Raw genomic sequence first — 27,714 nt, forward strand, 5'->3', positions numbered from 1 at the left:
TAAGGGTAGAATATCCCTGAGCCTCATTTCCATACCTAATGAGCCACCATTTTTGCAGAAGAGGCTCTTGCGCCACAAAGAGCTGTCTACACTGCCTTTTCTTGCGCAAGAAGGGGCAGTGTAGACAGCTCTTTCTGGCGCAAGAGTCTCTTCTGCAAAAATGGCAGCTCATTAGGTATGCAAATGAGGCTCGGCAATATTCCACGCTTAGCCTCATTTGCATATTTCTGGCGCAAGAAGCCGCGACTGTAGACATAGCCCTAGTCTGTGCATCTGTGCTAACATCCCTGAGAGATGTTTTGCCTAACCCTGTTCATTAAAAACTCCACTGATGATTCCACAACTTCTTGTGATAGCCTATTCCAGAACTTAACTATTCTTCTAGTTAGAAAGTTTTTTCTAATATATAACCTCAGTTTCCCTTGCTGCAGATTAAGCTGTTTACTTCTTGTTCTACCTTCAGTGGCTGATCCCCATCCTCTCTGATACAGAATGCAATATATTTGAAGGTTTTCAGGTTCCCCTTCAGCTACCTTTCCTCAAGATTGAATATGCCCAGATGGTCTTGAATTTTGATTGTCTTTCAACTTGGTAGCATTGACACCTATGAAAAGTGTGTGTAAAATGCTTCTATTCAATTTACCTTTTACATTAACATACACCATACAATTGGTATTGTCCATTCATGTGAATGGAGGCATGGTTTCTCATTTTGCACAGATTTAAATAAGTTCACAAGGTATAGGACAATGGACAACCAGGTCCAGTGTGTTTTTATAGGCTATGTCTACACTGCCCCCATTTTGCGCAAAAAATATGCAAATGAGGTGAAGCATGGAATATCTCTGTGCCTCATATGCATAATTAATTAGGCTCCATTTTTGCGCAAGAGGCTTTGCGCAAAAACCCCCTCTTGTGCAAGAGCCGTTCTTCCGCATTTCAGCCGTTCTTCTGCTTTCTGCTGCTTTAGTTTGAAGCAATCTTAAAACGCAGCCTACTGCAAATCATCCATTCACTTGTCTACTGAATGTTTTCTTAGATATTGATTGTTCATGAGGATTGTTCTTTGTAACATGAAGAGAGAGAAAGAGAGAGAGAGAGAGAGAGAGAGACCCAATGAACTGAGGAAGAATGTGGTATGTTAAACTGAGGTCCATGTCAGGTGAAGGTAGCCTATGGCTCAGCCCTCAGGGGGGTCAGAGAAAATTTTCAGAGTGATTTCATTTATTAAACCCTACCAAGGAGAGAGAGTCTCCTGGGGAACCAAGTAAGATTTATTTCAAGATCTTGTTACTGGGTTTTGTTAAAGATTTAAATAACCATGTCAACACTTGTTTCACTTCACTGCACGAAATGCAAACCTGAGGCTATGAAAAGGGAACCCACCATTGCAAATGGTGGAGTGCACCAATGTCAAACATAGATATTGTTGTTGTTTCTCTATTGTATTTTCGGTATCCACAAAGAGAGGGAAATGATGATGACAGGGAAACCTGGCCACCATGGAGTCTGTGCTAGCTGCAGTGTTGGGGGTATGCACAATAAGCTGAGAGTGATCTTATCTAGGTCCATCATTGCTTCTTACTGTGAAATGCTGGAAGTTTTGTTGGTGGGAAGTGAAACAAATCTGTGTCTACTTGTGGGTCCTGTCCCAGCTCCCATAGGTGGACCAGGGCAAAGAGCTCTACTGCATGTGTGCAAGGAGAGTAACAGGGCCCTCTATCCTCTTAACCCAAAAAGCCCCACAGCCCTGTGCCATTTGCGCTAATAGGGAGTTTTCTGCCCCCATCCCCATCTCATAAAAGTAAGGCACCTTACCTTGGCCAGTTTTGAAAGGGCAATATTAAATATAGAGCCAACCAGAAGCCGAGTTATATTTCTGTTGCACCTATTTTCCCCTGACTTCTCCTTTGTCCCTTTTTCCACCTTCTTTCTATTTGTGGTACTTGCCTGGCCCCTTTTATATAAGATCTGACCACCTCATAGTCTTTAATGCATTTGCCTTGCAAGATTCTCTCCTATTCAGTTCAGTGATTGCAGATTCCAGTCTATTTGATTTTGTGTCTCCTTTATCAGTTTCATTACATTTTCAAATGACGTCATGGGTCACCTCAGCTTCATGACAGGGCCTGGGTTTTTTGGCACATTTCATGCATTAGCTGAGGATTATATAAAACAAAAATTTGTCTGTCTCATTTGTTAGACAAGAAGTTTGGATTGAGCTAGGTTTTACCAGCCAAAGACTTCTAAGTTTAATCCTGGCTCAGTTCCGTGGCCTTACCTTGGGCAAGTTCTTTAACCTTATTCTCTCTGGTGTAAAACCTAACAATTTTGAAACACTACTTAAGACTTACGTGAGTTAGCACCCAGTGTGGACAGGATTTAACAGCCTATGAACTGGATGGATCCTAGTCTAACTCATTTTTATGTGCTAAAAGATGTTTAAAATCATGTTAACTAAGGGTACATCTACACTTTGGAGCTATTTCGGGATACCGGAATTATTCCGAAATAGCTACTCCATGTCTATTGAAGCAGCCCGTTAGTTCGAAATAGGTTTTGAAATAATGAACATTTTATTCAGACATCCTGGTAACCCTTGTTCCATGGTAGACAGTGCCAAATTATGAAATAAGCTACACAAATTGCATAGCTTATTTCGAGCTAAGGGCGTTGTGTAGACGCACTCAAACGCTCTTTAAAGAACAGCCATTTCCTAGCTAGCCAAGGCCTATGGATAAAATAGCACTGCTGGCAAGCTTTAGGGTTGTTGTGAAGACTAATGTACGTAAAGCAGTTTCAAAGTAGAAAAATAGTGGGATGTAAATCTATTCCACATTAGCCTGCTGTGCACTAAGGGAATGCCTACTCAACATGCTGAAGTGACACAGCAGCTGTGCCATTGTAACTCTTTACTGTAAATAATCCAGAGATGTGAAGGGTTTTCCTATTGCTGTAGATAATCCACCTCCCTGAGATGCAATAACTAGGCTGGCCAAACAATTCTTCCATTGACCTAGCATGGGCTATGCCAGGGATGAGATTGGCTTAACCACATCATGCAGGATGCTGATATAACTTTTCAGTGTAGACAGCCCTCAATGTTCATATTAAGAAATGCACAAGAACCCTGGGAGGGGTTCTTGTGCACTTCAGAATTGGGACTCTGCTTGCAGCCTGGGGCCAGCGGGAAGTTCCGCTGACTTTGGGCTCCCTGAGAGCACTTGCGCTTTGAAATATCATGCAGAGCCCACGGTCAGATAGGGAGACCCCAGCTGATCCCGGATTCCATAAAAATGCCATGTGGAGCCCAGAATCCCTGGCTCCCCTTGGTATTTCAAAGCAGCAGCACCACACAGAGCCCAGGATCAGCTAGGGACTCCACAGCTGACTCCAGGTTCCGCAGAAATGCCGCAGCTGACCTATGGCTCCATGTGGCACTGCCACTTTGAAACTCTGCAGTGGTGTTTCAAAGGGGCAGGGCCGCACAGCTGATCCTGGGCTCTGTGCGGCATTTCAAAGGGCAGCGCCGCAAGAGCCCTGGGTATGGGCTCCATGCAGCACTGCTGCTTTGAAGTGCCTCCTCTCCCCCCGCTTTGCTGTCTCTATCTGGTAGAGGCAGCAAGGCATGGGAAATCGACAAGTCCTTAACATCCTTAGTTCATATAGACAAACAAGTGTTTTTCTATGTCCTCAGCCCAACCCAGAATTGCCAGACTGAAAACTGGAGAGTCCCATCTGATGATCTTTTAGTAAAAATGGTGAAATGTTTGTTTTTTAAGATCTCTGACTCATTTGTGCAGTCCCATAATCTGCCACAACTGAGACTTCTAAACTTGGCTGTTAGACTCTCCAGACACGTCTAGAGAACTTTTGAAATCAGCAGTAAGATCCAAATGCTGCAATCCCTGTTCATGTAACTGGTCCCACTTACTGCAGATAATGTCACCTCATGTAAAATTCCATTTGTTACTAAAATATCACCATAAAGCCAAAAAAAACCACCCAGAAAATTCTTCATGGACTCAATAAAACCCTTCAGTATTCCCTGCTCTCTTCCACAGTCCCTTCCATGATGGCAAAGGGAGTGACGTGATGGCTACAATTTGTCCTGTAGCAAGCTGATGCATTCCATCTATCATTTCCAAAATGAGGCCACATCTATATTTACCAGGAGATTGCAGAGAATCAATACTACAGAGGTCGATCTTCTGGCATTTGATTTAGCGGGTCTAGTAATCAAATGCTGGGGCACCCCTGTTGACCATGGTACTCCTCAGTGAGGGAAGTCAATGGGAGAGTTTCTCCCATCAAAGTCCCACTGTGGGAATGGTGCTGAAACTCAGGTCACAGTAAGTCAATTTCAGCTATGTTATTTATGTAGCTGGAGTTGCGTACCTTAAGCCGACCTTCCCCCTGCAGTATAGACCTGCCTTAGATAAACTAAACCAGAAAAGAAATAGGATGGTTCATAAGAGTTACGGGTATATCACTATAACTATAGCACTATAGTTTTACCATTGTGATAATGCTGCTAAATTTCTCTGTTTAGACAATTCCAGAGCATCTTGATGTATTGTCATTCTAGGGTTCCATTTGCGAAAGCAAGACAATACCTTTGAGAGCAACAGCAGGAGAAGCCTATACAAAGGCAGACGTGTCTATGCAATTCCCTACTGGCAGAAGCTCTGTACAAAGTACTCTGTCCGGCACCCTACCTATCAGACCCTCACTCTGTGATGAAATAAAAGGAGAAACCTCATTCTTCTCTTAACTTAAAATGAGTTCTGCGAAGCATTTACTCTTTTCATTTCCAAAGTACCAGCCACAGATAAATATCTCAGCACTCTTGGGACAGCTGGATGTTATTTCAGCAGGAGAGCATAATTCTCTAGGCAACCAATTGCGGAATGTCAGTGGGCAACTACAAAGAAACAAGCAAGAAGAGTTTTCATACAACATAAAACAATTTCATCCTTCAAAGGGGATTAATAACATTCACTGTGTCTACAATCATGAGTTTCATTTTCATAGTAAAAAAACCCAACCTATACACAGTCAAAATTAATATATTGGATGTGGATGGGTAGAGAGAGAGACAGAGAAAGAATGCTGACAGTGATTTTTACATGTCATCATTATGAGTGGTTTGCACAGGGCTAACCATCTGCTTTTTGAAGTTCTCTTTGACTGGCTTGCAGCAAATGATATAATTCAGACAGAGAATTCAAAGATGTTTTCTGGTGTTTCAAGTCCGTGGGCCCTGGTTTGGCACATTCATGGACAGCCTTTTGCAATTGCAGCTGCAGCGGGAAGGAGATTGTGGGTCCCCTGAGACTTGGAGAAAACCAGTGACGGAATATTTTGTCACAGATGACCTGTGGAAATGTAAAAGAGCAGATTATCTTTCTGAAGGGCCTCTTGGTAACTGTCAACTGTACAAGCTATTGCTTCAGCTGAGTTCTAACATTGCTAAAAGCAAAGTACAGTGCATGCGGCACTCTGCAAGCTATCCTTGGCCATCCTACTTAATCCACGTTGGCCGTACCTATCCATTCCCAGCATGGGTCACCCTGTGTAGCTGAGCTGTGTTTGGTAGGCTTTTGAGGTAAGCTATGGGCAAATGCCCACTAAGGATCAGGTGGAGGAAACCTAACTCACTTCACTTGTGACCTAATAGCAAAGTGAAGAAGACAGGGACTGCCTTTAGTTGTATCTTGTATTGCCATTTTGCCTCTGTTACTATTAGTTACTAGGCACTGACAATGCACAAGACCACCATATGCTGTAGTTCCCATTACAGTTCCTCTTATCTTTCAAAACTAACTGTGCAGACAAGTAATTTTTCTCTTCTCACACTCAGCCCAGTTTTCAGAAGAGGCTGCCTAAACTGGAGCTGACAGCCTAGATTCTCCCAGGCTGCTTTGTTCTGTTCTGTAGTACTGTGGCTTGAACAAGCCTGAGTTTCCTGGTGGAGAATTCCCTTTTACTTTGCTCACCGTGTCTCACACACAAGGGAAAAGCAGGCAGGAGGAATATAGCATAGCTGAGCTCTGCCACCACCGGACCCTCTGACTGTCAGCAAGATAAGCTGGAGCAGGATGTCTTGCCCCAGGGCCAGCTGCCCTGGAATCAAGGAACTGGAGCCCTGTGGCCACCCCCTCCACACTAAATCTGAGCACAGTTGAGATTTGTAGAGAACTGGGCCCATAAATCCCAACCCCCCCCCCTCACCTCCCCCCGCAAACAGACATTACACATGCCAAAAGGGAGCAGTGAATGTTAGGGCCAGCTTGCATGCACAAAGATAGGTTTGTACATGTAACTGAGGCAGCCACTTTTGAAACCTGGGTTTGATGAATGTACCTCACATGGCTTTGGTTCATGCCATATGTTTTTTTCTTTAGCTGCCTCTGACTGGCCTTTTTCAAAAGGAAACGTGCACATAATAAATCTGTAGCTACTCACTTGCAAGTTGTTGTTGGCCCTTTCTGCCCCACACTTTTTGATTCTCAGATCACACTTGGAGAAGCAATCGAAAAAATTACAGTCTTCATCTCCAGTGCAATTCTGTTCCAGGATGTCCCTCATTTTAGGTTCAAAAAAGGCCATATCTACATCAATGGCGACAACCTGTGATCAAATAAACACATCAGAAGTGACACATGCACTGAAGAATGCAACTCTTCAGTGTCACTTTGCTGCTTTCTTTCCTTCAAAAAGCAGCAGCTGTGACCCTCCTAATAGAGAATTAGAATCAGAAGAAGATGGGCAGACTAGGCCAGTTACTCAGGGTACGTCTACACTTGCTCCCTAGTTTGAACTAGGGATGCAAATGTAGGTGACCGAAATTGCTAATGAAGAGGGGATTTAAATATCCCGCGCTTAATTAGCATGATTTCGCTGGCACGGTACTCCGCTCAACAGCTGATTCGAACCAGGAAATGCGTGCTGGGACACGTTAGTTCGAACCAAACCCCTTGGTTCGGACTAACGTTACTCCTAAAAAAAATGGTTGGAATCAGCACTTCCTGGTTCGAATCAGCTGTTGAGAGGAGTAACGCGCCAGCGAGATCACGCTAATGAAGCACGGGATATTTAAATCCCCGCTTCATTAGAAATTTCGGTCACCTACATTTGCATTCCTAGCTCGAACTAGGGAGCAACTGTAGACGTACCCTCAGACAATAGCTTAGGTCATGGAATACTAAAATTCAAGTCCCTCCTCTGCCATAGATTTCCGGTGTGTGCATTGGCAAGCCATTCGGCCATTCTGTGCCTCAGCTCCCATCTAAAATTAGATGATTGCACTTTCCAACCACCCAGGGGTTTTATGAGGATAAAAGACATTAAAAGTTGTGAGGTGCTCCCAAACTGGGGGAGGGGCAAATAAGTATCTGTGATAAACTAGATTTCTGGTATCAGCTGGGCAGAAAGAGTCTTGCAAAACTAATTGTTTTTAACAGAAACAGCCCGGCTGTGTCTAGACTGGCAAGTTTTTCTGCAAAAGCAGTTGCTTTTGCAGAAAAACTTCCCAGCTGTCTACACTGGCCGCTTGAATTTCCGCAAGAACACTGACTTCCTACTGTCTGAAATCAGTGCTTCTTGCGGAAATATTATGCTGCTCCCATTCAGGCAAAAGTCCTTTTGTGCAAAGCTTTTGCGCAAAAGGGCCAGTGTAGACAGCTCAGATTTGTTTAGCGCAAAAAAGCCCTGATCGTGAAAATGGCGATCAGGGCTTTTTTGCACAAAAGGGCATCTAGATTAGCATGGACGCTAAAGTGCTACATTGTCCTGCATTTTGCTTCATGCCAATCTAGACACTCTTTTCCGCAAATGCTTTCAACGGAAAACTTTTGTGGAAAATCATGCTAGTCTAGACGTAGCCCCCATGTATAAGATATCTGGCTAACACTTCAAACTCAATGAGTAAAATTCCTGTCTGGGGGTGAGTGGGCCTGACTTCACTCAACTAATAGTAGTTCCAGTAATGATAAGCCAGTGTCACTCCCTCCTCTATGTGCTGTTTTCAGAAGGATGCCTGCTCCTTGAATAGGCATTCATGTCATCAGGGGACATTCACGGCTCACCCTATGCCCATCTAGAAACATGTTCCACAACTGATTGATGTTCAGCAGAGAGAATAAGGAACTGAATGGATGTGAAGCCTAAACTATCATTTGACCTCCAGAGTTCTGTCACTCCAGTTCAGAATCAAGACAATGCAAAAAGGACTGCATGCCTTCTGCAGGTATTTTTAATTATAACTGTTGTGTGGGTAGTTGATTTAGGCCTCCAGGGTTATCAATATAGCTCCTTACACTTAAAAATTACAAAAATGAAAGCCATCTGTGTAATGACAGCTGCTTTCTATAGCACCTACAGTGTGGGCAGTGATGTGGAAACAGTCATACTTCTGTGAATGCCGTGAGTTACAGTCAACTTTAACGTCTCACAACATAAACCTTCACTTAGCAAAGCCTGCCCATTACACAAGTAGTAAATTGGTGCAGAGGGAAATATTTGGAAAATGGACAAAGCATAGCTCTTTGCAATTACTCTATGTGGGGGGATGTTAATTACAGAACTAAAGAGCAACAGAGCTGAAGTGTGTGGCTGAGTGGCAGCTGGAGTAACCCTAGAAATTTCAGATGGATGCATGTGGCAGAAGGCCATATGGTCCTTCCAATCCAAAGTCAAGGACAGAGCCTAATTTCTGCAATGTTTTCCCCATGAGAAATGCTCAGATCTTAGAGAAACTAAATATGCCTTTTAACTCCAAGAATCTTTAAGCTTCTTAGAAAGCTTGGTAAGAGTGAGGTGAAATTTCCCAGGATACAAGTTCATGCAAGCAGATACTAGAAATGTGTCTATTTTGTTAGTCAGGAGTGCCTTCTGTAATTTTGCTGTTAAAAATATATTGGGAAATCAATGTTATTGCTCGTCACATGTGTAAGAGCCAGGGCAATGTGCCCTCCTGGTCCACAGGGTAACCAGGAGCCAGTTTGACTCCTAGCATAAATTAAAGCTGCCTCAGAACTGTTGTAACCTATGCTGACTCACAGTGGCCTCCCAGGTTCTGGTATGGTGGCAAGCATCACAGGACTGCAACATGTTCCATGCCTTCGTCCATCTCCCCTATAGAAAGGGAGTGGCAAAGAGATGGCTTCATCACCTGTGAGCAAGCTGAAATTTTCCCTAGCTGCTCTATTAAGGCAGCTTCTCAGGCACTATGCATCGAAGAAGTTGCACATGGAGCTGAAGTGAGCACTGAGGATCTTGCTCAGGTGGGGATGGAAGGGATCTCTTTCTAGTTGTTGTCTCAATATTATTATTAGTCTATTGTAGAATAGAAAAAAATGGCAAGATAAAAAATGATTTGCTTACATACAGAGAATAATTAGCACATAAAAGGACATTTACGCTTAGCTTATCCAACCCCTTACTCCTGGGAGCCATCATTACTCTCACAAAGAGACGCTGGTTTTGTTGAGATTGCTGTGTAACAGATCATCTCATCAGTGAAAACTTGCAAGGTCAGACCCAAACCCTTTTTCTGATTTATAATTTCAACTTTGGCGAGCCTCTTTGCTTACTGGGCTGACTCTTGAATCCTGGCCTAGCCCAAAAAAGGAGTGCAAAGGCAATATCAAGCTACCATCATTTTCTCACAATGTTACTTTTTAGAAAATTCCACTAACCACTCGTGACTGACATTGCCAGGCACCAGAAAGAGCCATGTCCAGCTCTCCTCAGGCAGGGAGAGTCCTGGCATTGTGAACACCTAAAGGGTGGGCAGGAATCAAGGAAAACCATCTTCCACTAAAAGTGAAATATCTTCTCCCCTGAGGAGACTCCAAAACTGAATATAGATGCTCAGTTAGGTCCAATGATAGCACTGTGTAACCTTCATGTTGCATCTGTCTGAAAATATGGTAGGCAAAACCTATCCCGAGGAACCTCCCACAGTGTCGTCTTCTGCTTAAGTGATAGGATCATTTTAGCTTCTCTCTGAAATGCCCCCAACCATTTCCTACTTACCTCATGCCTTGCAGCTGAATAAACAGTAACAGCTAATTGAAGGGTGAGAGGAAAGCACTCAAATTGCTTTCCTTAGACATAAGCTTAGGTAATATTTGTACAGCAGTTTGAAGATGTAAATGTTATGTGAATGCGTAGTAAGTATTGTTATAACCAATCATATTTCTGTAACTATTTTACATTCACTATGAGTGCAGAAATTTCATTAATCTCATTGGAAACCGCACATATGGTTTGAACATACTACATATATATAGTGTCATCAGTGTATGCACACAACTTCCACTGAAATCAGTTGAATTTCTGCCTTCAGAATCAATGCAAAATAGATCCAGAAACAGGGTTTGTTAACAATACTTGTGTGCTAAACAGATATAATCCTTCAATTTTAAAGAGCAACTCTATGCTGAAAAGTTGAAAGGTGACTCTGCAAGAATGGCATCATAGGGTTCCAGATCTGTTGCTTTCAAATTGTTTCCAGACTACATGTGCTGAGGGTAAAAGCAAAAAATATGTTTTTCCTCTAACCCCCTGTCCTGCAAACTCAGCCTTCTCTCTGAAATTCAGACAGAGTTGTTGACTTCCTGGGCATCACCCCTTCCCCACCCCAATAGTTTCTGTTAGACAGATTCTACCCTTTGTGAGAGCTCTACGAAGTCACTGCCTTCAAGTAGCGTCTTCGGCAACACCTGAGCAATCCTTAAGAGGGGTTGCACAGGTGTAAGTAATTATAATTATTAAATAGTTATTGTCATCACACACAAGAAAGAACAGAACTCAACTCTCTCTTTGCCCGTTTGAGTTTACCAAAAAGTAGCTTTTTAATTGCTAATATAAGTGACTAGATTCCCAATACGCTCAGGAAGCAGCTCAGATGAGGAGAAGTGGCATTTTTTTCATACTATTTTTTCAGCTCGGTCTTATAGTGGGACAACACAACAAAAGCAGTAACTTACCGTGAGATCATTTCTGATTGCAAAATTCTCCGGCTTGATATCACACAGATGAAGCCGGTGAGAGAAATCATTATCAAAATGATTCACCATATCTAGGAAGCTGAGTGCAATGTCAGTGATTGCCTTCACCTTGCTTTTAGTGTTGGTGAAGGAGGGTCCTACTGTGTCCTCCAAAGGAAAAATGGTTTTATGCCAGGCATGTCCTGCTATGAGATACTCCACAGCATAGAAGTGGCCACAGGAGCCGATGACCCGTAGGACGTGTTTGCTGAAGTCCTGCAGTAGACTAAAGTAGATATATTCTTCCTGCTGGAGTAAGGACCACATGCTGGCCACTTGTGCTTTCCAATGTATACCTTTCTGTCTAGTCCATAAAGGTCCCATGGTATTGTTAGATAGCTCCAAACCCAGGACATTTTTTACCTCCAAGGCTACCATCATCAGGAGTTCTGCCTCGGGCAATTCCTGTGTTTCCACTTCATGAAGCAATCTGAGGGGCTGGTAGCTAGAGAAGATTCCCTTTTTGGATTTCAAGATGACTGGCTGACCTTCCCAGTCCGCTTGGATGACCTTCTTACCTCTGTCATAATAAAGGCACTGTTTGTACACCAGCTTCGGTGCCACACACAGGTCTTCACAAAGATCACCAGTCAGGACTCCTTTGCTGTAGTCAAGACACTAGAGCAAAGGAAGAAAACAGTATGCAACAGATAAATATAGTCTAAGAGTCTTTCAAAGGAAAAGGGAGTAAGGATCATCTCAGTTACAATGTGACAAATACCATATTTAAACTCTTGGGTAAAGCTGGAGATCCCTTAAAAGGCGTGGTTGAAAGTAGAGGGACCGTTTTTTTCTGGACTGGTAATGGGCTAGCATAGATGACCTACAACACTAGGTATTTGCCATCTCTAATTTCTGTGGGTCAGGTTTTGATACTTTTGTTGACACCCCAGGATAGTTTATACAGCCCTAGCTAAACTATGGCAGTCTGTGCTCATGTCCTTATGGGCAGCAGCACTGCCTTGAATCTCCACAGTATTATTGGTGCCTCTGCCTCACACCCGATCTGCCCTTCCAAGACCAGTCACACTCCCAAATATGCTCGGTATAAGGGCTCATGAGGTACTCAGAAGGTGGCCAATATGAAAAAGGATATTAAAAGCTATCTTTGCCCACAATAATATAATATAGGTGACTGCAGCAGATACAATCTATGGAGCCCAGAATATGCAATAAAAACAAATATATTTATACATTCTGTAAGGCAGAATGTATAAAGGCTGCTTCAATTAAGGTCTTTCAGGCAAATTAACATGCTTTAAAATGTATGTATGTACATATCAAATATCCTTAGATCATTTTAATGCACTTTGGGTAGTCTGGATTTTAAAAACCACAGGAAATTGCTATTTGATAGTTGTGTGGTCACTACAAATACTTGAAAGAACTAAAAGGATACCCACCCATAATTGTTCCCATTCCTCCACTTCCAGACATGTAGACAGCTTACATAATTCTGCATCCATTTAGAACTTCCAGAAATGCAGCTGCAGAGACTGTTGGGATGGATCAGGGGAGGAGATGACCACAGAGGTGGGGTGGAGGGAGTACAGTTTGTGTTGAGGAGGGAAGCCAAACAGCTGGGAGGCTATTTGATAGCATCAGCCTTCCTCATTGCTTTATGGCATTCATACTTCCTTTAATCAGGTCAGTTGACACTTCTAATTGTTTAATAGTTGTAAAGACTGCCTGACCACAACCTAACCTGTTACTATTTGTTTTGCATACAGGAAACATAATCATAACATTGAAATGCCATTATTGTCTTAAAACAGCATATATGCTCCTGTGCTGCACAAGGTTGAAAGTTGAATATAAAAATGTATTTTTTTAAACACTCACCAAAATTGATAGATGCCAGAAAAAAGAACCAAAAACTCTGATGTTCATATTCATGCCCTGATTTTGTATCATCCTACATATATATTTTGTATCATCCCACATATATACTGTATGTGCATGCAAATCAGGATGGACACACACACATTACAGTCCACATATATGTAACTTTGGTGACCCCAGAAATGCATGTGCAATTTTGAAATTCTGACTTCATTTTTGAAGTATTCTTAGTCATCATTCTCTCTTACATGTAAGAAACTTACATTTTCTTTGCTGGAGTAATTTCATAATTCCTACAGTCTGTGATCTTATCTTTAAACAACTCCAAGGAGGGTAACACACTAACCTCTCCCTCCCCTTCTTTTTTTAAAGAAGCTTTAGTATTAGCTTATCAAAGAACTTTGCTTCCTGAATATGAAGTTCAGAGCCTAACCCTGGCAATGCTACTATTAGGAAACTGTCCCAGCAAGGAAACATGGAAAACCACAATATGCTTTCCCCAATCTTCTGTAGCTGCTGTATCATCCTTATTGGTATTTCATGAAAAGTGACTGTGAAAAATATACAGCCACATCTACAACCACTAAACATAGGAGATGAATCCATTCCGTAATTTGCAAGGAATATTTTTAAGTCTTTACCGTCTATCTCAGTGAATTGGATGATCTGCCTATTAACCTAACATCTGCCAGCATTTTCCAATTTGATTAATCTTTACTGAACTTTCATAGTGTTTCTTAAAGGTTGGTCCAGAAGTCACTAGTACCTGGGGAGATGCTAATGTCACAGTGGTGAAATATGTGTCAGACTTCAGGCTAGTTGTAGATCAGCTGTAGGAAGCAGGGATTCCAAGGCTTTTTTTGTCCGATTAAACTAAAACCATATCAAACAAACCAAAAAATCCCAAGTACGTCTCTGCAAGTTTTGAGGACCTGTCTATACACAGAAATTGCAGCAATTTAAAATCAGTAGTTAAAACTATTTTACTTAAAAGTTCAACCATTCCTATGAACTAGGTTTATTTATATCTATTTAAATCAGGTTATATCAATTATCTACCACCTGCAAAGTTACCCATGCAAGCTAACCCAATAAGCCAGTCAAATCAGTGCAAAAGAGCCCACAGGGGATTTTGCACCAATTTAGTTAAACGTGTTTAAAATCACACTTTGTTACATGAGTGCAACTTTGTGTGTAGATCAGGATTGAGGCCTCTTCTCTTTCTTGTCACATATTTCTTTGGAGTAAATTCAACAGTGAGCAAGTTTACAGAAGACACCAAAGCCAGAGAAGTCCTGCAATGAGCACAGAAACCAACTACAAAGTGATGTAGCATAATCAGAATAGTGATGGGGGTAGGGCTGAAGGGAATGAATGGGAGACCAATAATAATAAATAGGAAGTCCTACACTCCACGGTGATGTTTAAAGTATATGCACCACCCTAGACGCTACTGAAGTGATGTTTGTGTCTTGTACCTGTCCTCTGCTGATGTCTGAATTTCACTCAGAGAATTTAAAATGCACTACTACAAAATGGTAAGGATCACAAGTAACCTTGCCCATTAGACTACATCATTTTCATCTTAAGAACATAAGAACAGCCATACTAGGTCAGACCAAAGGTCCATCTAGCCCAGTATCTTGTCTTCCAACAGTGGCCAATGCAATCAAGTGATCCCTCTCCTGTCACCCATTCTCAGCTTCTGACAGAGGCCAGGGACATTATTCCTGCCCATCCTGGCTAATAGCCATTACTGAACTTAAAAAACAACAAATGGTCTGGTAGCACTTTATAGACTAACAAAACATGTAGATGGTATCATGAGCTTTTGTGGGCACAGCCTACTTCTTCAGATGGACCTATCCTCCATGAATTTATAGAGCTCTTTTTTTAACCCTTTAAAGTTCTGGCCTTCACAACATCCTCTGGCGAGGAGTTCCACAGGTTGACTGTGCATTGCGTGAAGAAGTACTTCAATCTGTTTGTTTTAAACCTGCTATTTATTAATTTCATTTGGTGACCCCCTAGTTCTTATCTTATGGGAACAAGTAAATAACTTTTCCTTATTCACTTTCTCAACACCAGTCATGATTGTATAGACCTCTATCATATCCCTCCTTTTTTAGTCTCCTTTTTTCTATTATGAAAAGTCCCAGTCTTTTTAATCTCTCTTCATATGGCAGCTGTTCCAATTACCTTATCATTTTTGTTGCCCTTCTCTGAACTTTTTCTTGTCTCCCACTGAAAACACTATTCTCATATTTTCCATATCTCCAAATATGCCCTATGCTTCAAGAAAAGGATGGAATGAAATGTTGGGAAAGTATGTTTTCTTGAAAGGAAGATCTCTGCTTCACAAAGGAGTTATTCTGTAGTTGGATTGCATTGCCTCTAGTAGTGAAACCAAGTGTAGTACTCTGAAAATACACAAAGAGCAACTCCCAGCTACTAGAAGACGAGCTTAGTTAATATTGGCTCCACCAGGAAGTTGCTCCCTTTTGGCTCACTTGGTACAGTCATTGAGACAATGATAATCCTTGTTCAGGTTTTAGCTGGAGAAATTTTCCCATCAAGTTCAACCAATGGGCTGGAGCTATCTCTTTGCTACTTAAGTCCACTCTGGGGTCTGGACAAACACTGGGAGAGACAACTGTCCTAATGGCTCATCCCTGAAATCTGAAGACTCAGGCTCTGGGATAAAAATGTGAATGTAGATATTGCCATTTAAAATAAGTTGGCAAGACTGCGGTGTATAAGTCTTCCTTAATTATCTAGAACTTAGGAAAATTTATGATCAGCAGTTGCTTGCTACTATAATAGATTATTTAATTTCCATTCTGATTTTTTTCCACTTAACCCAAGCCATTAAAAAAATTCCTGTTTTTTTATTTTATTTTAAGCCACCCTGCTCCATTTTTCTGCAGAATTTCAAATCACATTTGACTGAATATTCATTCTCACAGGCTTTCTTGATTATTTTATAAACATTTTTAAATTTTCCCTCTCAGGAAAAAAAATATATGGTGTACCCTAATCTGTAGTTGATTTCTGAATAGAATGTGATCTTTGCCTAAAGCTTGTAGAGAAATCACTTAATATTTGACAAGTATCAGAGGGGTAGCTGTGTTAGTCTGAATCTGCATAAAGGAGAAGTCCTGTGGCACCTTATAGACTAACAGATTTATTGGAGCATAAGCTTTCCTGGGCAAAGACCCACTTTGTCAGATGCATGTCAATTATATTTGAATGCATGTGAATGTTGAAGAACCCCTTTCTGAAATATTTTAGAAGTCTAGTTACACCTAACTCAAACAGCAACATCTTGGATCAGCTAACTGAAAATATGAAACCACCTTGTTTTATAGCACCAAAGAAGGGCTGGAGATGTTTTAACTCCCAAACCTTTGCTCCTCCAGCTTTTAAAGCCCATTAGAAGATGATTTAGAAATGTTTTAGTCCCACCACTTAAGTTGTTCTGTCTTGTAGAATTGATATTACCTGCCAGGTACAAGGAGTAACATGCAAGGCAGCATTGTAAAGCCTTTGCAAGTGGGTAGCTCTTTAGCCCATTCCCCCTTTCAGCTGCTTTGCTCTCTCCTATATACGCCGTGAAGCTTTCCTGTCAGCTAACTCCATCAGCCAGAGGTCCTGGTCTTTCCCATTGACACAGTCACTGACTCAGTATCCTTGCATCAGTTCCCAATACCAATACTCTGTCGTCCAAAGAACCATGCGTGGACCATATTTTGCATGACGGAAAAATGAACACGTTAAAATCTAATACGGCCAAGGACATACTATGCGTTTAAAAAAACCAGCCATTAAAAACTCGGGACGTTTTACCCTTTGCCTCTTTTAATCCCCTAAAAGCAAGAACCATTCTGCCCCCATGTTGCCTGTTCAGTGACCCTGGTTTTCCCCCGGTGGGTAGAGTGAGGCTGCGGGTTGGTTTCATGGGGACAGCTCAGTGCAGGAGAACACGCGCCTGTAGCTCACCAGACAGACAGACAGACAGACAGACGGACATGCAAACACCCTCCCTCCCCCTTCCCCGCGCCGCGCGTGTGAGGGCGCCAAAGTGCCCTCGGGCTCTGGCGCTGAGCGCGGCGTGCCCCGGGCTGTGCTGCTGCTTCGCCTCGCCAGCCTCCCTCTGCCAGCGCGCCTGGGCACATACCAGCCTCGCCAGGATCCGGTGGCTTCCCTCGTCCGTGCAGCGCTCGGAGAAGACGCTCCTGTGCACAAGGAAGAGGAAGGAGCTGCCCACCAGCCAGCCGGCCGCCCAGCAGAGGAGGAAGAGGAGCGCGCATCTCCTCCAGAGCTTCAGCCTCAGCCGCTGGCAGGCGAAGGCGCCCCGCATGGCCCGGGCTGGCCGGAGCGGGTTCACACGCAGCAGCCAAGGGCAGGAGGCGGCTCCGTGGAGATGCGTGTGGCTCCCACGTCTCTCACCGGAGCCATTGCAAGAAGCCAGCAGAGCCCCGCCGGGCCCGACTCTCTCAGGGGCCCGACCTGTCCTGTCCGTGGACAGGGACTGGCCACGGCGAAAGGGCGGGCGGAGCAGGCGCCGCAGGCATGTGTCATCCCCTCAGCTGCGGCGGGACCCCTGCCCGGGCTCGGCCCCGCGCGGCAGCTACTCCCCCCCCCCGCTCCCTGCCTTGCACCGACGGGAGCTTTCTTTTTGCAAGAAGACTGAGCTCCCCTTTTGAATTGAAGCCACGTAGTTCCGCCTCTTTTGTCTGCTGCCTCCTGCAACCCTCCGACTGGAGTTACCAGGCAGCCCCCCCCCCCTTCCTCCTAAGTTTCACACACACTAATAAAAGGGGGCTTTGAAGCCTTCCCGAGAGCGGCCCTGGGAATCTTTCTCCTCTTGGGGGCGGCCTGACACTGCCGAGAGCCTGCCCGAAGATGGATGGCCCGGCTGCACGAAGCCTCTCGAGGGAAAAGGGAGACGAAAGTTGATTGCTGAAGAGGAGCGGAGGCTGGCTGAGCCCCCGGGCGGTTTGCTACCAATAAGGGGAACGAGCAAAACGCAGCCCCAGTGCCCACCTACACATGCAGGCGCACGTGTGCCGCTGAAAGCGCTTGAACAAAGTGAAGGGGAGCCTGTCAGGAGCTGGGCAGAGCAGCAAGCAGCCCTCAGCTCCCTGGCTGCGCTTCACTGCGTTTCATGCCATGCTTTGCTGGGTCGGCGGTGACCCCACATACACACACGCACTGAGTGCTGCATAGCACGGGGGTGGCCAGCCCGTGGCTCTGGAGCTGCATGCGGCTCTGTGCTCATAGAAACGCGGCAGAAGGGTTTTCCGGACCTGTCCTCGTTTGTTCCGCTGGCTTTTTGAAAACACAAGCAATGGCCGGGATTCAGGGAGGGGGCAGCACCTGCCGTCAAGGGAAGGTTCGACTGTCATTGGGAGCCACCCCTGGACAGAGGTTTCCGTAGTGTAGTGGTTATCACGTTCGCCTAACACGCGAAAGGTCCCAGAAACATTTAAGTGGCCTGCACTGTGCAGGGGGTCAGACTAGATGATCATAATGGTCCCTTCTGACCTTAAAGTCTATGAGTCTATGAGACAGGGCACAGTGGCCCTGCGCATGCGCCCCAGCGCCTGGAGGGAAAAGCATGTGGCAGCAGCTCCTGTGAGACCTGGGATAAGAATAAAAGCAGCTGGTGCTCCCTGGCTCTGGGGAGGGGGATTGGGTTAGAGGGGGGAGGCAAGGGGGATTGTGTTGGGGGGTGCCTGTCTCTGGGAGAGAGGAGGGGGATTGGGAGGGCTGGGGGTAGGGATGTTAACTATCGGTTATTTTACTAGTCGACTAGTCGGAATTTCCCTCGACTAGTCGATAGTCACGTCCGCATTCCTCCTTCGAAATGTACAAGAGCTCCCAGCCGGGGGCTCTTGTGCTTTTCAAAGTGGCAGCGCAGCATGGAGCCCAGGATCAACAGGGGACTTTGAGTCATCGGGGAACTTTCAAATGCCACGCCAAGCCAGGGTCAGCTGGGGAGTCCCCCAGCTGACCCCAGGCTCCACACTGTCAGCGCTGCACAACTGATCCTGGGCTCAGCTGTGCAGTGCTGCTTCTTTGAAGTACCCCCTGCTTTCTGATAGAGGCAGCAAGGGGCGGGAGAATAGACTAATCGACTGACTATCCAATAAGCAATTTGCTTATCAGATAATTGACTAGTCCTTAATATCCCTTGCTGGGGGGTGCCTGGCTCTGGGGAAGAGGAGAGTGCATTGGATTATAGCGGGGAGGTGGGGGGGGGCCTTAGGCCTTTATAGATATATAAAAATAAATATATAAAAAGTGCCTTATAGATATATAGACATATAAAAATAAATATATAATACATGGCTCTTTGCATTGCTATCCACGGCTATTTTGGGTCTTAGTCTCTAACTGGTTGGCATAGAACAAGAAACTTAAATTGTAGCAAGGGAGAGTTAGATTGGACATTAGGAAAAACTTCCTTATGGTCAGGGTGGTTAAACAGTGGAATAAATTACCTAGGGAGGTTGTGGAATCTCCATCCCTGGAGATATTTAAGAACAGGTTAGACAGACAGTAAGACCTGTCAGGGATGGTCTAGAAGATGGTGCTTGGTTTTGCCATGAGTGAAGGGAACTGGATTTGATGACCTCTCGAGGTTCCTTCCAGTTCTATGACTCTATGTTAGCCCTCTTCCCTAAGGCTGTGTCCAGACTCCATGCCTCCGTCGACGGAGGCATGTAGATTAGCCAGATCGGAAGAGGGAAATGAAGCCGCGATTAAAATAATCGCGGCTTCATTTAAATTTAAATGGCTGCCCCGATCTGCCGATCAGCTGTTTGTCGGCAGATCGGGAGAGTCTGGACGCGATGCCCCGACAAAGAAGCCTTTCTTCATCGACACAGGTAAGCTTCGTGAAACCAGGTTTACCTGTGTCGATGAAGAAAGGCTTCTTTGTCGGGGCATCGCGTCCAGACTCTCCCGATCTGCCGACAAACAGCTGATCGGCAGATCGGGGCAGCCATTTAAATTTAAATGAAGCCGCGATTATTTTAATCGCGGCTTCATTTCCCTCTTCCGATCTGGCTAATCTACATGCCTCCGTCGACGGAGGCATGGAGTCTGGACACAGCCTAACAGACACATCCTTTGGGCACTGCATGTTACCCATCATCAGTAACACCAGCTTGGACACTGGGGTCCTGTGTTATTCCCATAGCACTAGCCAACGCACTCTCACAAACAGAGCAAACATGTCTCTGCCCCTCCCCCCAAAAGCCAACATTCTGAGAGCTCAAATGCAGCTTTAAGCATACAGTGGGATTGGGATGGTGAATGCTCTTTGGGAGTGGTGTGTAGCCTTTCCTCATCAGTGCGCTGTGTGGAGCAGAGGCACTAGCCCTGTTCACACAGAGCTGGTGTGGTGAGGCGTCTCTCTGCCTTTTGTGGGAGGCTGATGTTAATGTGGGAGCTAGAGTCATTCAGTGAGAGCAAGAAATGTGGTTACGATTGGCTCCTCTGCTTGGTAGGATAGGAAAGAGGATCCTTGCATCCTCGCCCCACTCCTGGGCAAGCACTCAGGCTGGGCAGAGTCTGGCCCTTACTCAGAACACTGGGCTCAATTCTCATCCCCCTTCTTCTCCCATCCAGTTAAGTAATAATTTATTCTTTGGGTAGGTACATTACTTTCAAGGAGTAAAGTGCAACTTAGCACAGTAAGAATATCTGAATCTGGCCCACTATGAAATATGGCACTAAAGAGAGGACCAGAATCTTCTGCCCTCCCTCTTACAGAATTATATCTCATTTCATTAGCAGTCTCATTGCAGTAAAATTCATTGAATTCAATGGGACTACCCAAAGTAAGATGTTACTTAATACAATTAAGGATGGCAGAGTCTGCTTCACAGGTGGAGCATGTGTCAAGGAAGACAAGGGTAAATCATAAAATAATACAAAAGATAATGTATGTGTGATTAATAAAAATATGTGGTACAAATAGTATAATGCTTGGGTGTTTTGTTAGTAACCTAATTTAATGTCATCAAGTGATGGTCAATATTGGATAGCAGGGCAGAAAGAACTCAAAAGATATATGTGCTGTGGCATCATGTCCAATTTCATCATGAGAAATCTCACTCAGCCTGATTTGAGTCACTGAAAAGAAAGAGGTGTCTATTGACACAAAGGAATGTTAACTTTCAAAGCAACCAGGGAATTCTTGTGCTGCAGGGATAAAATCCTAACTATAGCAAGCCTGCTGTTGCCCACACATTTTGCATACTCAGCACAGATCTCCTGACAGGACGGAACAGAACTTCAAGTAATCTTTTAAAAGTGTATGACAGACATACAAAATATGGAGCAAGGGAAAGGTTACAGATGACACCTTAGCCCTGAAGCCTTATTGAAGCTGTTGGGGGTGGTTGGGAGGTGAATAAGCAAAAGAAAATAAAAGTTTTCATTTCACCCTAAAAGAGCCCCCAGGGCTGAAACACTAGCACTAGCGATGTTTCTATTTTTACTGTTTTGTTGACCTTTTTCCTCTATCTTCCTCCCCATCTTTTCATATCTACATGCTGACACAGCACTGCACCCAAGCATCATAATACTTACCACCTTATACCAAAAGGTAGACTTATTTGAAATGCCTAGAGCACAATGCAATTTTATTAGTGATGTGAGTAGTGTAAGCAAAAGACTTGGAGCCAGCAACTCTGGATTTTTAATCCTAGTTCTTATTCTGAGAGACAATTTTTCAAAAGTTGCCTTTAAGATGTGTCCATTATTTGTGTGGCCAGCACGTAACTTCGGCTTGATTCAAGCTGGGCATTGAGCTGTTGAGGCATCACAAAAAAGTTAGAGGAGTTCTGTGACATCTTAAAAACTAATATTTACAGGCAATCCCCGACTTACGCGGATCCGACTTATGTCGGATCCGCACTTACGAACGGGGCTTTCTCGCCCCGGAGGTCGAGGTGGCGGATTGCTACCTGCGAGCTCCGGGGCGAGAAAGCCCCGTTCATAAGCTGCTCCAGTGCCCCTGGTCTGCTGGAGACCGTCTCCAGCAGACCAGGGGCACCGGGCGGGTTCCCGCGCTTCTGAGGCTTTGCCAGAGCAAAGCCTCAGAAGCGCGGGAACCCGCTGCTGCTGCGGCTTCAGTCCCGGTGCCTGTGGTCTGCTGGGGACGGTCCCCAGCAGACCACAGGCACCAGGACTGAAGCCGCAGCCACGGCGGGGTCCCGCGCCTCTGAAACTTTGCCAGAGAAAAGCCTCAGAGGCGCGGCACCCCGCTGCCGCTGCGGCTCTGCTCCCCGTGTCCCTGGTCTGCTGGGGGGGGGCGCAGCTAGTGTGCCCCCCCCCCAGCAGACCAGGCTTTTGTTTTGGACCCTGGGGCAGAGCAGCTGGGGTGCTGCCGATTGGTCCTGCAGCGCCGCTCTGGGCACTACTGGACCAACCCGGCAGCACCCCAGCTGCTCTGCCCCAGGTCCTGATTCAGCCACTGCTGGTCAGTTTCAGCAGTGGCTAAATCAGGACGCCTGGGGCAGAGCAGCTGGGGTGCTGCTGGGTTGGTCCAGTAGCGCCGAGGAGCGAGGAGCGGTGCTACTGGAGCAACCCAGCAGCACCCCAGCTGCTCTGCCCCAGGCGTCCCCAAGTCAGCCGCTGCTGAAACTGACCAGCGCTGACTACAGGAAGCCCGAGGCAGAGTTGCTCTGCCCCAGGCTTCCTGGAATCAGCCGCTGATCAGTTTCAGCAGCAGCTGACTTGGGGACGCCTGGGGCAGAGCAGCTGGGGTGCTGCTGGGTTGGTCCAGTAGCGCCGAGGAGCGAGGAGCGGTGCTACTGGAGCAACCCAGCAGCACCCCAGCTGCTCTGCTCCAGGCGTCCCCAAGTCAGCCGCTGCTGAAACTGACCAGCGCTGACTACAGGAAGCCCGAGGCAGAGTTGCTCTGCCCCAGGCTTCCTGGAATCAGCCGCTGATCAGTTTCAGCAGCAGCTGACTTGGGGACGCCTGGGGCAGAGCAGCTGGGGTGCTGCTGGGTTGGTCCAGTAGCGCCGAGGAGCGAGGAGCGGTGCTACTGGAGCAACCCAGCAGCACCCCAGCTGCTCTGCCCCAGGCGTCCCCAAGTCAGCCGCTGCTGAAACTGACCAGCGCTGACTACAGGAAGCCCGAGGCAGAGTTGCTCTGCCCCAGGCTTCCTGGAATCAGCCGCTGATCAGTTTCAGCAGCAGCTGACTTGGGGACGCTTGGGGTTCTTAAGTTGAATCTGTATGTAAGTCAGAACTGGCGGTCAGTTTCAGCAGCGGCTGAATCTGGACGCCAGTTCCGACTTACATACAGATTCAACTTAAGAACAAACCTACAGTCCCTATCTTGTACGTAACCCGGGGACTGCCTGTATTTGGGCATAAATTTTCATGGGTCAAAATCACTTTGCCAGATGCATGGGGTGGCCACTCCATGCATCTGATAAAGCCATTCCATGCATCAAAAATCAATCCATGAATCTAATTAAGGAGTTTGGCCCAGGAAAGTTTTTCCCCAAAGAAATCTGCTAGTCTTTAAGGTGCCACAGGGCTCCTCATTTTTGTTTGTTTGTTTGTTTACACAGATACAGACTAACATGAAAAAAGTATAGGTTGCTTTTGAAAACATGAATTTCAATCTCTCTGTTAGTATCTCCATGTGTAGCAAGAAGATAAAAAAACCTTATAGAAGATAAAAAGCCCTATGGTACCTCTAAGGAGTAAAATTAGTCAGTGTTTGTAAAATATTATATAATTATCATTCTTTTTTAACACTGGTTCTGAAACACACACTTAAGTAAGGCCTGACAGATTTTTGTGGCTTGGAAAGGGCTTAAACTTGCATTCCTTTTGTACTCAAAGCACCCTCTGAAATCAGTGAGGATATGTCTACACTACGTTTTTTTGAGGAAGAGCCAATGCAAATGAAGTGCTCATTAGCATTTTCTCACGCTTCATTTGCATTGCCTCTTCTGCAAAAAGTATGTAGTGTAGACATAGCTTGTGAGTTTGGAATGTGAAAGGAACCCTTCATACTAGCTTACAGTGTGATGCTCACCTATACACAAACCTGTTTGACTAAAGTTACTTGTCTGCTGATTTGGGACCACAAGATTTATAATGACATTGAAGATGTTAATGCAGGACAAAAAGGTTAAACAAAGTTGAAGAAAATCTAATGCAGCTAGAATTATTTTACAAACAGCTGGCAATTTTCTCTTTGTTTTTATCTTTTTGTGAGCTCCTCCCCAAAACGTCTCTGTCACTATCAAAGCTACACGTCTGGTGCCAAGATACCCCCTCCATAGCAATATTCTAAATCCACAGGAACAAAGCTTTGTAAGAAATCCTTCCAGGATATTTCTACAGTGCATTCGGTCAGTGGAGTAAGTTGCACCTAACTTCTAAGTTCTTGCAAATACAAAAACCCCATTGGCTTTAAGGGCAGTTTTATGCATGAAAGGACTTCAGTACTTTGGCTTTTGTTGGTAATTAAGTGCCAAAAGAGATTGTAGTTACAATATATATCATCTTTAGGAATCGTTTCTGTAGCATTGTAGTTACAATGTGTATTATCATTGGAGATCATTTGAGCAGAATGGTATCAGAGCTAGAAAGTTGGGGTTCAGGTATGGATCCAAACATTTCCAAGTGTTTGGATAAAAGATCAATATACTGATGAGGATACAGCTGCAAATTTCAGATCTGGATTCAAACGTCACCAAAGTTCGGGGATGTTTAGATGTGGGATATTGAATGGAGCCCATCTTTACTTTTGAAAAATAATATCGGTCCTGAGCTGTCTAATCTGAATCCATTTGTATCCATGCACTATAGCATAGACATAGAGAACTATCAGGGATGATCTAGATGATGCTTGGTCCTGCTGTGAGGCAGGGGACTGGACTTGGTGACCTCTCAAGGTAACTTCCAATTCTAGTATTCTATGATTCTATACTTTTCCTTCAACATTCCACTAAAGTTATAGACCCTGAAGCAGAACATTTGTTTCCTGTATATATTAAAATACAGAAATAGGATTATGACAAATCTTACACAGAATATATTCCTAGAGGAAGCATTGTTTTGCCATATTTTATTGTTAAATTAGCATGATGAAAATTAAACAGAGGGCACTAAGTCAAAACAAATGCCATAAAGGGTCCTAAAAACAAATGAGGGATAAATTTATCAATTCATTGCAAGGTTGGAGTACACAGTGAAAAGACTCATGGTCTCTTCTTCATCTCCATTTGAGCACATCACAAAACTGGCATGCATTTTGGCACAGGTCAGGGCTGGAATAGCCAGTGACTATGAGGCCCAGAAATGAGGTGTGGCAGAACTGTGCAGAAAAGCCTGGCATGGTGCTTGTGATGGGGTGTGGTCACAGAAGACCCCTTACGATTGTTTCCCGGTCTGCTGATTATGCCATTGACACCTGCCTTCTTGCTCTCAGGAGCTCCCCACCTCCCCGTCCTACTGGACCAGATCCTCTGGTCTCCCCCAGTCAAGGCACAGAGTTGGGGTTACCACCCCCCTGAAGAGCAATGCAGATACTGAACCACTTCAGCTCTGGGAGGATGCAATTCTAGGGCACAGTTTCCGGGAAAACAATCCCAAAAGGGATCAAATCCCCAAATAAACCAGTCTTTCTTTGTGCAAAATGTTTACACAGTGAAAGCTCATTCAGGTAAGCCGCCTTTATCAATGAACAAGTACTTACACTGGGCCTGATAGTAAACAAATGTGTTTTTATTAAGTACAAACAGTAGAATTTAAGTGGCTGCAAGTGAAAACAAACAGATCAAAGTAAAGTTAGTAAAAATGAAAAGAAAACACATTACTAGTTCTAATTCATTAAAAAAAACAACATTGCAAGCAGATTCTTACCCTGAAGACCTGTTTTTATTTCAGGCAAGTCTTTTAAGTCAAAGATGACCTTTTACTCTGACTTGGGTCTCTGGTTCTCTTTATTTCCATGCCAGCCTAAGATGAAGGGTCTGATAGCTTCCCATTGTTAAATAGACTTTCCCCTGTGGCAGGAATCTTTTGTTCTACATCCCCACTTCCATGGAAAACTACCAGCTCAAAATAGAACCCCAGTACCAGGTGGTATGGTCACATTCCTTCCTGGTCCAATCACCTTTGGACTTACAGGACAAACAAGGCTGTTTACAAGTCATTAAGTTGATCACCTAGTCATTAAGTTTCCAAGTAGAGGGGTGGGCATCAGTAATGGTTCTCATAAGCAAATTTAAAACTATAGTGTCATGCTTCATATTTCTAACTTTACACACAAGAATGATATATGTACCGAAATAGGACATACAGATCCAGCAGATTGTAACATTAATATTGATAGGTTACATGAGGTATTTTGTCCAAAGCATCTTCAAGTTATACATATTTATATTTGTAATCCAATTTCATAAAGCAGGATGGGGGGAAACCGTCACAGTGCCTACCCACTGGACTGAGCCAGGGCCAGTCAGAACCAATATTGGTAGTTGCTGAACACAGACTTCTCCCACTGACTTCAAAAGGAATGGACCAAATTAGTGAATTTTGCAGTTGGTTCATTTTGGCTGAAGAATGCCACTTCATTGATCTTGTCACCTACTATATTTTTACATTTCATTAGCCTGAAAGTTGTGGGACTTGTCTTTGAAAATGTGATATGGTTTCAGTTATCTACCACTCAGCACAAATGAATCTACTATTTCTGCTGGGAGCTCAGAAAACTTCCAAAGCCCACTGGACTGCAGTTCAAAAATACATCATAGCATATAAATATTTCTTTTTGATTTGCTGTGGTGTAGCTGAGTAATCTGGAAACATCACAGGGTAGGCATATGTTTGAACATATCCTTTAGGCCCTGTAATTTTTCCGCTGAGTGCAGGGGCTAGCAGTGAAAACAGAGTGTATTTTCCTCATTTATGCCACTAATAAAAATAAAATGTTGTGGGCTGTTAAACAAACTTTCACACCATTATGTACTGTGTAGTTTATATTATAGACCACAGTGAGACAGTGTAATATAAAGAATTCATTTCAGAAAGCAAGTAGCTTCTGCAAGTGTAGGGGAAACTGGAAATCATTCATTCTTTTGAACAAGAAAAGTGTGTAAATGGAAAAAAACCCACTTTAACCTATTTGTATATCATGAGGATGATGGGATTTATATTAGATCGTGACCTGCTCTGGCTGTATTTCACTTCTTGCAGATAGGGTACATCTACACTTGCCCCCTAGCTCGAGCTAGGGATGCAAATGTAGGCAACCGAAATTGCTAATGAAGTGGTGATTTAAATATCCTGCACTTCATTAGCATAATCTCGCCCGCGCATTATTCTGCTTGCCAGCTGATTCGAACCAGAAAGTGCGCTCCGGTACGCATTGGTTCGAATCAAACCTACCTTGGTTCGAACTAACGTTACTCTCCCCATGAGGAATAAAGCCTCTTGCGCAAGAAGGCAGTGTGGGCGGGCAACAGGGGCATCTTGCACAAGAGAGCATCCACACCCCCATGGCCGCTCTTGCGCTAAAGCACATCTCTTGCACAAAAGCACATGGTAGTATGGACGCGCTCTTGCACAAGACCTTTTGCGCAAGAACTCTAGCGCAAAACAGTTCTTGAGCAAGAAGTCTGCAGTGCAGACGTAGCCATTTTGTTTTCCTTATTCCCTTTTGCTTTTGTATGGTTCCCACCTATGACAGATTGCTGGAAATCAACACCCGAGCCTGCATTCTGATAATTTAAACACCACTCAGTCCCCCTCTCCTAGATCTGACAGTG

General features: G+C 44.4%; 1 protein-coding gene across 2 annotated transcripts; it reads right to left on the minus strand.

Moving 5' to 3' along the window:
* Positions 1-216: 216 nt before the first annotated feature.
* Positions 217-17,881, minus strand: DIPK1C (divergent protein kinase domain 1C). 2 transcript variants are annotated; one of them, XM_075921066.1, is made up of 5 exons: positions 17,077-17,206; positions 12,461-12,553; positions 10,998-11,675; positions 6,469-6,633; positions 217-5,378 (listed from the first exon to the last, which is right to left on the minus strand). In XM_075921066.1, the coding sequence occupies exons 2-5, from the start codon at positions 12,521-12,523 to the stop codon at positions 5,160-5,162; spliced, it is 1,125 nt and encodes a 374-aa protein (XP_075777181.1). In that variant the 5' UTR covers positions 12,524-12,553; positions 17,077-17,206; the 3' UTR covers positions 217-5,159. The 2 variants fall into 2 exon arrangements, with proteins under 2 accessions (XP_075777181.1, XP_075777180.1); XM_075921065.1 differs by lacking the exon at positions 12,461-12,553 and having other exon boundaries at positions 17,077-17,881.
* Between the last annotated feature and the right edge of the window lie 9,833 nt (positions 17,882-27,714).

Source organism: Pelodiscus sinensis, chromosome 2, assembly GCF_049634645.1.
Source record: "Pelodiscus sinensis isolate JC-2024 chromosome 2, ASM4963464v1, whole genome shotgun sequence".
Taxonomy (NCBI): domain Eukaryota; kingdom Metazoa; phylum Chordata; order Testudines; family Trionychidae; genus Pelodiscus; species Pelodiscus sinensis.